Source organism: Dysidea avara, chromosome 12 (genome assembly GCF_963678975.1).
Source record: "Dysidea avara chromosome 12, odDysAvar1.4, whole genome shotgun sequence".
Taxonomy (NCBI): domain Eukaryota; kingdom Metazoa; phylum Porifera; class Demospongiae; order Dictyoceratida; family Dysideidae; genus Dysidea; species Dysidea avara.
Window position 1 is genome coordinate 7,642,833 of NC_089283.1, and position 11,287 is coordinate 7,654,119.

At 37.2% G+C, this 11,287-nt stretch overlaps 1 protein-coding gene across 2 annotated transcripts in view; it reads left to right on the top strand.

The window, feature by feature from the left end:
- The window catches only part of LOC136241117 (BTB/POZ domain-containing protein 9-like), a 49,678-nt gene extending 39,479 nt beyond the window's left edge, over window positions 1-10,199 (top strand). Inside the window, exons 1-2 of one of the 2 annotated variants that reach the window (XM_066032289.1) lie at window positions 33-174; window positions 8,803-10,199. In XM_066032289.1, coding sequence (XP_065888361.1) covers window positions 60-174; window positions 8,803-10,031 — 1,344 coding nt within the window. In that variant the 5' untranslated portion in view covers window positions 33-59 and the 3' untranslated portion in view covers window positions 10,032-10,199. Of the gene's footprint in view, window positions 1-32; window positions 175-8,802 lie in introns of those variants that run through there. The other variant, XM_066032290.1, reaches the window with a different exon arrangement.
- Window positions 10,200-11,287: the final 1,088 nt, after the last annotated feature.

Sequence of the window (11,287 nt, forward strand, 5' to 3'; positions counted from 1 at the left end):
AGCTAAGCACCTGCGCGCTATGTACACTGCATCCCAATCAGGCGCATCTCTTTTCGCAAATGAACCAACAGGCAGAACCAGAACCGAGGGAAGAACAGGCGACTCGCCAACAGGAAGAACTTGGTGAGCCTTCAGCGAAACGAGCGAGAAACGAAACAGCTAACCCAGGAAAAGGTACGTAGTCTATTTATAAACTAACGACTTGCTTGGCTTAGCTACCGAATTACCGCTGAATTTTTTTCGGCAGCGAGTTTGGGGGTGACAGTCTGGCTGTCCGGTTACTTTTCGGCTAAGTATTTGCATAGAAAATACCCCGTGGCATCACATGACTTGTTCCACTTTGTTTTTTGCACCTGTCAGTATTGGCATCCACCACGTGCACTACCCTCTCCTCCCTGGAGGGGGGGACAGTTAATTTCTCTACCCTTGGGGACACAGCGAGTGTTCAAACCCGTACTTTGCAGTGGCTGTTTTAGGATTTTTAAAAGGGGGTTACTAAAAGTTGATATAGCTGAATAAGGCATCTGATGACACATCAAAAACTTTGCTGTACATAAATTTTTTTATAACACCGTCTTTCAAACAATGCATCATAACTTCCGCATACTTCAGTTTACGGAGATGGGGTTGCATTTATCAGAATCATTGATAAATTGCGCATCGAGTGATACATAGATTTTGTATAGCTATTGACTAATGGAAAAGAGAGGAGAGAGCCTTGTACTTCGAATTTATGCATCCAGGTACGAAATTGTACTGTGAAAAAAACCTTGTTTTTTTGTATGTTTTGTGATGTATCTTTGTAGAATAGCCAGTTAAATTATTTGTTCGGGTGGATTCTTAATCTGTACGATTCAAATCATTGAATGAGACCAAGTTTAGTGAATTTGGTAAGGGAAACCAACCGTACTTTTAAGGTTTGCATACTGAAGTAACGAATTTCTCCCATAGAAATTGTATGGAGCGCGCATTATGGTGGAGTCAATTGTTAACAACTGCCACTATGAAAGTGTTACAACAAATAATTATTATTCGAATGCCATTGTATAGAGAAATTCAAGGGCTTTGTTTTTATGTATGGTTTGTCGGGAAAATTATGGATTCTAACGGGCGTACTTTTGCCTTATTTGTATATAACGCAAATACATGTATTTTCTATTGGGCAAGAAACAATGGCTGTTCAAAAAAATTTAACTGATCAGTGGGACCAAGGTAAAGCTACAAAAAGGACATGAAGTAGTTTTTAGGCTGTTTTAATGCATATTTCATAAGAATTAAGGGTAAAATTTAGTGCTTTGTAAAATTTTCCAAATGTTACAATTTTCATTAGCTTTTTTTGATATGATTTCTCCAGAAATTTTTGAGATTTTAGAAGCTCTGAGATCGGATTTTAGGCTACTTTTAGTTAGAAATTACAATAAATACAATGCTTTAAACTGTAAATACTGTAGCTCATTAAGGCCACTCCAACAAAATTCCTTGTTTCCCATTGCATTGACCTTAAAAATACATGTGGGCAGTTCATTATCCATTATTCATTATAGATATTTCCACTAATTTTCGAAACTCATAACTAACCAGAAATATTTAAACTAAGAACCTTAACAGTGAAAAGCTAGCTAAAAGGGCTTTCTTAACGCTAAACTAGTTACTGCTATGCTGCCTATGCAGTCACAGGATAAATAATGAATATTGAAAGCAATAATGAATGACCATGTGGGAAGAGAATCTGCATGCAGGCGGGAAATGGGAAACAATGAATTTTCTTGGAGTGGCCTAAGGCCACACCGAGTCAAACCTTAGTTTCTGGTCACTCGCCCGCATGGAAAACCTAGAAACCCAGTTTATGAGGGCTATTATTAATATTACAGGCTCTTAAGTGCACGTGACCAAGTAGAAATCAAGGACACTGATTTTTTAAATGCTGCAAAAGGTTGAGATACTCTAACAGAACAGTCAGGGATTCTAGCTAATACAGTACTCACACTACACCCTTAACTCTACCACACTACTAAAACGTTTCTGACTAGTTTTATACTTGATTATATAGATACTTCTGTTAGCAGTAAGCAAAGTAGCTTCAGTATGCAATATTAACCCCTAGCCTAACAGGTCATAGCCAGCCTGACTGAATTTAAATGGGGTCCTCTATAATGATTAGCCTAGTAACTGTTACTCTTCTAGTGGAACTTCCTTATCACTGAACACTGGCACACGGACTGGAAAGCCGGTAATATTTGGTGAACTCAAACTTAAAAATTTCCATGACTACTGCATGGTTCTATGTTGACAAGTCATTAGTTAAAATATCAACTCCCACATGATCACTAAAAACACTAGCCTGGAGCAATCAATGACTCAAAACTTTGACAGCTATATAATTACTTTTCTTAAGGTTTACTGAATAGCTAGAAACACATAGTGGGCTAAGAATGAATGAAGAGTTTCTGATGTGCATATATTTCATTGTGGATCATTTGAACCAACTTACTTTGCTGACATAGCTAATGAGACGTTTCACTTGGAAAGCAAAAGTAGCTATACATGAGGAGACTGCTTAGCTATCTATATATTGTTGTGCTCAGTTGTTTTTAAGCAGCGTAGCTAGCCATCAACAATTTTCTTAGTGCATTTTTGCAGAAGCCTAGTTACTTATGCTGTAAGAATATTGGTTGATAAACTAATATCAGCATGAATAACAAATAATGCTATACAGTGTCGCATCACATTACTGGTTTGATTGTTCTATTAGAGTAGTTACTTGACTGCTCTATTAGAGTATCTCAAATGGAGATGAAAAGTGAAGTGCTGCTGAGGGTTTAATAGCTATAAATGGTGTCAGTTAAGTGCAACTGCATGCATGCTACTGAAATACAGTGGTATATAGTTGTTTGATATGACAAATTGTCAGTACAACAATGTTTATGTATTTAGACTGCCACTTAGCTAAATTTAAAAGGGGGTTAGAAACCCATCTAGATCTGCCACTGTTTTGGGAAACTGGTTATTCTTGCAGGAAGTGGGGGTCAAAGTTCACTAACTGGTTATTCTTGCTTATTACCTATAAGCAATTTTTTAAAAAGTTTTGGAGGGTGGGGGTCAAATACCAACTGTTGAAGACAACTTTTACTATCATTGTATGTATGGTGGGGCGTAATATTAATTGATTCAGAAGAATCTTTGGGGCTGAGAACTTTTAAATTTGAATATAAGTAATAAAACAAGGGAGGTTGCCTACACTTGTAGCTACAATATATACTTGTAAGTGCAGTAGTGATCATGTGATCATGCCAGGGGAGGTGGAACAGGCCAGAGAGTGAGGGGGCCAGGCCAGCTATAAGTGAAGACCAAAAAAAGATCTATGTGCTGACAACAACTTCCCTACACCAACTATATCCTTATTTATTGCTACACGCATATACATGGGTTGGTATACTGCTTCTCTGAATACTGTGACTGCTCTGTTAGAGTATCTTGATCTCAGTCTTGATCTTGACTGCTCTATTAGAGTATCTCAATTTTTTCTTGCAAACACTGTCCCATAATAGTGGGGGGTCTCACTGCTTATCAATCACGCCTTTTTGTCATTTGAGGTGTGCACAATAATATTTTCTTGGCCATGCAACTCACCACTGTGAGTCCTAATTATATCACCAACTCATCATATGGTACAGTAGTACTGTATATGGTTTTTTCTGGCCAACCACAAACCAGCTTCACAATACCATCCTGGTGCCTGGGCAGTATTCGTTAGGCATGACCAAGCCCAAAAGTACCTTAAAGGAGGTCACCTATACCTGTAGATATACTAGTAGACATTTAATCCCTACTAGTATATTAAAAATTATAAATTTAAAAATGAAGTAGGGATCTAAGTGATAAAAAGTATTGAAACAAGAGATGAACGATGGTAGCTATTACAGCATAGCTTGGTGGGAAATCCCTACTTTGGCATGGTATAGCAATTTTTTTATGTTCAATGCCAAAGTAAGGATTTCCCACCAAGCTATGCTGTAATAGCTACCATCATTCATCTCTTGTTTCAATACTTTTTATTGCTTGGATCCCTACTTCATTTTTAAATTTATAATTTTAATATACTAGTTTGTTTAGTTTTTTTGTTAAGGCATACAGCTAGCTATAAACATGTGACTGTTCTATTAGGGTGACTGCTGTGTTAGAGTATCTCCAGTCAGCCTGAAAAGATGTGTGCTTGCCCAAAAGGGGGCATGGTCATCATGGTTTCGATTGATTATTAAAGTATCTCAAGTCAGCCTTCCAACTTGAAGGTGTGTGGTCACTGAAATACAGCTAGCGTAAAAGGGGTGTTTCATTGTGGTTTCAATCGATAGATCGATAATGTGTAGAATGTCTTGTGACCTATCATGAAAGCATAGATAATCAGGGCTGTAGCCAGACTTTTATCTGGGTAGGTTCTTTTAGAAGAAAAGTGGACCTTTTTATATGACATGATTCAGATTATATTATGGTGTGCGTACCCAGCATGCGAAGCATGCTGAAACTAGGGGGGTCTGGGGGCATGCCCCCCCCCAGGAAATTTTTTGAAAATAGATACTAAAAGGTTGGATTTAGTGGCATTTCAGTCAATAAAATTAACAATTTTGTTAAGACCAGCTGTATGGATGATATCTGGAAAAATATCTCTACCGCTACTATAATAATTATACCATCTGCACATGCATGTGTCTAAACATAATATATTGGAATGTCACAGTGAATAAGAATGGGAAAGATTGAGCACTCTGCCATGATCAACAGAGGCAGTGGAGCAGAACAAAGGGTGTCTTAAACAATGAAATTTACACATAGCATGGAGTTGAAGCATGGATGCTATTCATGGGCTCTGCATGGAGGGACTTGTCCACCAAATTCTTATATTTAATGAAAGCTCGGTTTAGACAATCTAAATGTAACTTAAGTAGCTTTTAAAAGAAAATGTAATTGTGACTGTTCTATTAGAGTGATTGTTCTATTAGAGCGGTTGACTGCTCTATTAGAGTATCTCGATCTTGCAATGCATTTAATACAAGCACTGAATGAGTTACTCGGAGCACTTAATTTAGCTTTTTATTAATGGCATCTAGTAAATTGTAGCTAATGGACTTTTTCTCCTGAAAATTTGGACTTGTATACTAAAATTGTGAACCTTTTTGGTTAAATTATGGACCTTGTTACTGAAATTGTCAACCTTTTTTCCAAGAGGGCGGTTCTTCAGAACCCCCAAACCCCCCCGGCTACGAGCCTGATAATATAGCAGGGGTATATTATCTATGGTGAAATACCGGTACCTCCGTACAGTAGCGTGTAGTCTAAGTGCTTTAAATAATCTTGTGGCGTCTATTATGCTGCTTAGAGAAAGTGTTGATACAGAAAATTAACACCTCGATATGGTTTCGTTGGATGAAGAATAAGACAAGCAGCCTGATTGAAGATGAAAGAAGACAAGACGCAGAGGGCACACACTCGTCGCAACCCCTAAAGGCACATCCCACTGGTGAGTTTGTTATTGTGGCGTAAAATGGTGGCTGTGCACTGCTTCGTTTGGCCTCTAGGCTTGCGACTGGTCAGGCAGTCAGTCTAAAATTCAAGTTTTGGCAATTTTTAAAAAAAATTATATCCGGCCACCTGTAAGTGTTTTGTTGCATTTAATACTGTTTTATGTATTATATGGACTAGTACTATTCTGTAATGGTGATTTTCGTCTCGTAAGATATCTCTAGGATGCTTTTTAAAGGCGGAATTTGGGCGGTGCGCGAAAATTTCACCAGGATCCCTACTTAAACAGTACGACCATACCGTTTGATAATTCCACTAGTATATCTGCAGGTGTAGGTGACCTCCCTTGTTCCTTTACTTTTATATGATCCCTAATCAAACATAAAATTCTTAATTTTTTCTTATACTTGCTATATTTAATAGTTTCAAAACTTTCAATGTATCAATGTCATCATATCATACGTATATTATGGGAGCACTGCTAAAGGCATTATTCAATGACTCTATCATGCTGTTTAATCTTCAGCCATACCCATTGCAAATGGCTTAGTGAACATTAGCAAGGTCAGATGAAAAGCGGTACAACAGATTAGCTGAATTGTATTTGACACATCAACACACGTACTGTACCATGCACATCATACATGCAAAACTAGTTACTAGTGTATGTGTTCACTGCTTTAATTCACAGCATTTTAACCGTGCCTCTTGAGGACCTAGACCTTCTAATAATCATAGTGGACCAACTAGTGCAATTAAAAGTTATCATACAGTATGGTAGTACTGTACGTATATTAGGGACCATGAAGAACTGGGCAAAATTATCCCCCTAGAACTAGCCTCAATTTCCCTTCACGACAGCTTTGCCCTAAAATGTCTTCAGACCAATGCCAAACCCTTCCAAAAAGTTTCTATAGGAATTTTTAAAATCTCTATTTAACAGAATTTTACACTGACTGACTAACTAACTGATGCCTCCAGCCAAGCATAACTGGAAAATAGATACTCATGTAAAATACAAGCTGGTTCAAGATTGTCACCACCATGTTAACAAGTATGTTAAAAATATATTAGTAGTTTTATACAAAGCTATGGGCTTGATTTCTTCACTGTTCGACGTTGCTTTGTCCCGAGATGTGCCTTTTCACCAACCACAGTACGTACAATTCATGCATCGTGGACTTGCCTTTGTCCTCCTTTGTGTTCGCTGATAACGCAAGGTGTCAAAGTTCATGATAGCATGATGCAGCTTCCCTGTGGCCGTGTTGACTTATTGCCCATACTTGCTGTAGCGACTGGATTGATTGCAAAGACGCTTCTTGTATTGTTCTTCATTTGTTCTTCATTTGTACTGTTCTGTGTAACTGGCGAAGACAAATCGCAATGGCCACCTCCTTTCTGTTAAGTAATTGATTGCTGGGGTGCATGTTCTGATGCAAACTACTTTTATGGCATTCCTGGCTCCATTCTTGTGGTTTTGTGCTGGTTCATTTGTCAATAAAAGTAAACAAACAAGTAGAAAGAAAAAGTAGGCATTTTAAGTTGAGTTAGGAAAAAAGTAATGAAACAAAGGAATAGCTTAAAGTGGGAAGGTTGAAGATATAGCTACTAGTGGACATTTAATCCCTAATTCAGTCAAGGTGATAGACTGAAGTTTATAGATTTAATGTCCACTAGTATATCTACAGGTATAGGCAGCCTTCCCACTTTATAGGCGATACCATCATTCATCAGGATATCACTTGTTTCACTACTTTTTGTTGCTGGAACCTTTTAAAAATTAATTGCACTAGTTTGTTAACTTCATGTTGTAGCATGCTCTGATTGCTTAAGGGCGTGGCAGTGTGGTCTGATTGTTTTAAGAGCATGTCATTCATTTTTGCAAGTGCAGCTACAGGTACCGAGTACTGTAAGTGCTTCAGATAGTTTTAGTGTGTCTATGTAAATACAAGTATTAGGAAAAATAAATTTTATATTTGAGTAGGGATCATAGAAATCAAAGACAAGGAAACATCTCTACCTGCAGCTATACTAGTGGATATTTATTCCCTACTTCATTCGTGGCTATACCAAGTCTGTATAACTATGACTGAAGTAGGAATTAAATGTCCACTAATGTAGCTGCAGGTAGAGATTATCTCCCTTGTTTCCTTGCTTTTATTTTCTATGATCCCTACATAATTTCTAAATTTTCAGTGAAATAACTAGGAACAAAGGTAAGTCCATGATGCATGCTGTGTATGTAGTGTAGTTGGCAGTACTGTACGTACTGTAGTTGTCTCAGGACGAAGCGAGTTCATTGAACAGTGAAACAATCAAGCCCATGCATAGCCTCTGAAGGCATCAGTTAGTTTAGGAAAGATTTGGGGTCATTCTGAAGGTATCTTTGGACTTGGTTATGCTTACTGCCAAGCTGTTTTAAATGAAAACTTTGGGTGATTTTGAATGACCCCAAATCTTTCCTAAACTAACTGATGCCTTCAGAAGCTATGGGCTAGGAAAAATTTTTAGGCAAGAAAGCCAAAACACCATGATCCCTAATACACAGTACTATTGTACTGTATGATTAATCAATCAGTGATGTAATTTAGTTGATAATTATTAACAAGCTATGCAAAAGAGGCACATAAGCATACATTTATAGCCATATAGATTACTTGTATGGGTAAGTTTTTATCCGGTCCCATTTATTAGTGTTTATACAAAAGTAGCGAACTACCCAAAGATGAATCACCTCACTTGAAGTTCCATCTGCACATTGACATGTAAGATCACTATAGCGAATCACTGATCCCAATTTTTATCAAATTGGGAAACGGCCAATCACAGAAACTGTAAGATGATCAATCAAGTGCAAATAAGCCATTGCGCATGGGTGCTGTGAACTATGCAAAGTGATTATAAAATGCTAGGCCTGATTTTATACTTAAGAGATGTAATAATATTCATATGCATGCTCTGACAATGTGTATGAACAATAATGAAATTGCCACAGTAGTATAAGCTGTCTAATTTTGGTGTTGATGCCTTAGTCATGATCAAACATGTTGTGTGTCAATATATTATAAGTACCTTGGCTGTACCTTGATCATTATACCGTGTATACATTTGATGTCACCTCAAGGTATAAAATCCTTGAAAACTCTTATATGTATGATGGAATGTCTATTTGCTGTTACTAAAATGAAAGTTATAAAATATTGTTACATGTTGTTGTAGAATGTTTAAGGTTGATAAGGTGATTAGTTATGTATCACACCTTCTCTGCATGTGCTTTTTTTACAGAATCATTAACTTATAAAGAAAAAGAAGTCCCTAAAGGTATTGATACAAAATGGTGCAGTGAAGTGCTGTCATTAGTACTAAGAGACCCCAGTACACATGATGTGACATTCAAGACATCTGATGGTGGTAGTGTGAGTGCTCATAGGGTAATAGTAGCAGCTGGTTCACCAGTGTTCCATGCTATGTTGTATGGTAACATGAAAGAGAGTAGTCAGAAGGAGATTGACCTACCCAATGTGGATACAGCAACTTTGAACATGCTTTTTTTCTTCATATACACTGGTCATGTTCAAACAACCTTAGAAAAACGTTGTTACTTGTTACAAGCTGCTCGTTATTTTGCCATTGATAAATTAATAAAGTTGTGTAGTAATTCAATTGGTAATGTACTAGATCTCGACAACTTCTCCAGTGTTGTTGAATTTGCAGTGGAACACAAGTTTGACTTTCTTCTTGAAAGGTGTTTAAAGTTCATTGAAACAGAAGCTAAAAAGGTTGTGTTTACTGAAGGGTTCATTTCCTTACGATTAACTGTTGTGCTTACTGTTACTAAGTCATCCAAGCTCAAGATTGGGGAGTTGAATTTATTTCTTGCTATTGTTGAATGGTCTAAGCATCAACAAGACAAGTTGAGTGAGGATGATATCAAAGCAGTTTTCAAGCAGATTCGATACCCGTTAATTTGGAAGAGTGATTTACTCAATAGTGTGTTCCCTACTGAAATGGCCGATCCTGATCTTTACAATTCTGCTTTAAAGTATCTTAATGGTGACGAGTATGATGGTCCACAAGAGCAATTGGAATTAAGATGTTGCTTCTTTAAAGTCCATGCTATTCGTGATACTTATGTAGAAAGTACGCCTAGGGGCACTCTAGTCACAATGACTGGGCGATCTGGTTGTGTTTGCTGCTTTCAGGTATTCCCTGAAGAAGACAACCCTATACTGTTTAAAGTGCTTTTGAACCGATGTGGTGGCGATACCAGTCGCAAGTTTGGTTTTAATTTAAGTGACGGTAATAGAGAAATCATGCGCAGTGAAATTTCAATCGGACAAGAAGTAGATGGGTGTATTTTTGTTCATAATCAAAGAATAACTGCTACAATAGATAATAAGTCTGTGTCTGCTTCCCTTTTACCCACTAAAGAACATAGACATACTGAAGTGTTTCTCTTCATAGGCTTGCCCTGTACAGTTTTGGGTGATCAGATTCTGCTACACAGGAAATAGTTGTGGTTATGTACACATACAATATAGCATATGATTTTACAATGAACATACTTTCAAGTTTTGCTTGTTAGAGTGATTATGAACTTTCTTGCGGTAATCATAGCTATTAAATGATTTGTTTAAAGGTTTCATTTGCATATTAATTTTATTATGCAAGTATAGAAAATGTGTGAGCGCATATTTGTGCATTAAAATACTGCTATTAAGCTGCAAGGGTTGTATAAATAATCCTCCGAAGCTTCTTTCAAAAATGTAACCGAAGCTTTGAAGCTTTGCTACAGATGTCATGTCAACAATTAATGAACACAAGTGATAGTTATTAGGGTGTACACTGTAGTACAAACTCCTACACTTTGTTCTAGCTCCAGTATAACCATTGTGTTAAACTATAACTACTCCAAAAATGTGTAAATGGCAGCTTCCACAAGGAGTGACAATACTTGTATATAAAATTGGTTTAACTTGTTAGTATCCATGGTAATGAAGTTTTGGTGGGGCAAAGCAGCATCCGAATGTTATGAAACTGAACAAAGCTTTGAAGTTTTAAACTATTTATCTCAGCCCTAATACTATTATAGCAACTGTCAACTATGTATACATAGCTAACTGTATTGAATAATTCTTGAACACTATCTTAACTTTGTTGCTAAGGATCATATACTGATACACATCATCTCCTTTTCCTCTTATATACATTATTATAGCAATACCTATTTTGATACTAATCGTTTGTGCACAACATTCTCCACACTTAAATATTTTCGTCAGTGAAATGAAACTGCTCGGGTCAGGTCAAAACAACAATATGTATACAGTGACTCCATGCAGAGATGCCTGCATGCACGTCTCCATCACACCAAGTCCAATTGCTTCCTCCTGTACCATGCATTCAAAATATTAGTAGCTAATTTTTGTTCATTGCGGAGTATAGGTATAAATTACACATACAGTTACAATGTGCATGGAGGGGAAGTGCTTTGCCCACTCCCTCCACCTCCCACTCTTTGGCATGCACCACTGAGACATGCATGCTGTCATTGTGGGCTGGGTAGTCAAAAAGCATGCCACATGGAACTGATAATATAATGTGCCTAGGAAAAATAATATTTGCTGTTGATCGTAAACCTGGGGATATTTGTAGTCGAAAAGCTATACTTGCAAGTGAATTTGGACTATAGTTGTAAATGATCACTGGGACATAATATATAGTTGTAAATGTCAGACTGACACAGTGTGCTGCACTGCAGAACAGTAGT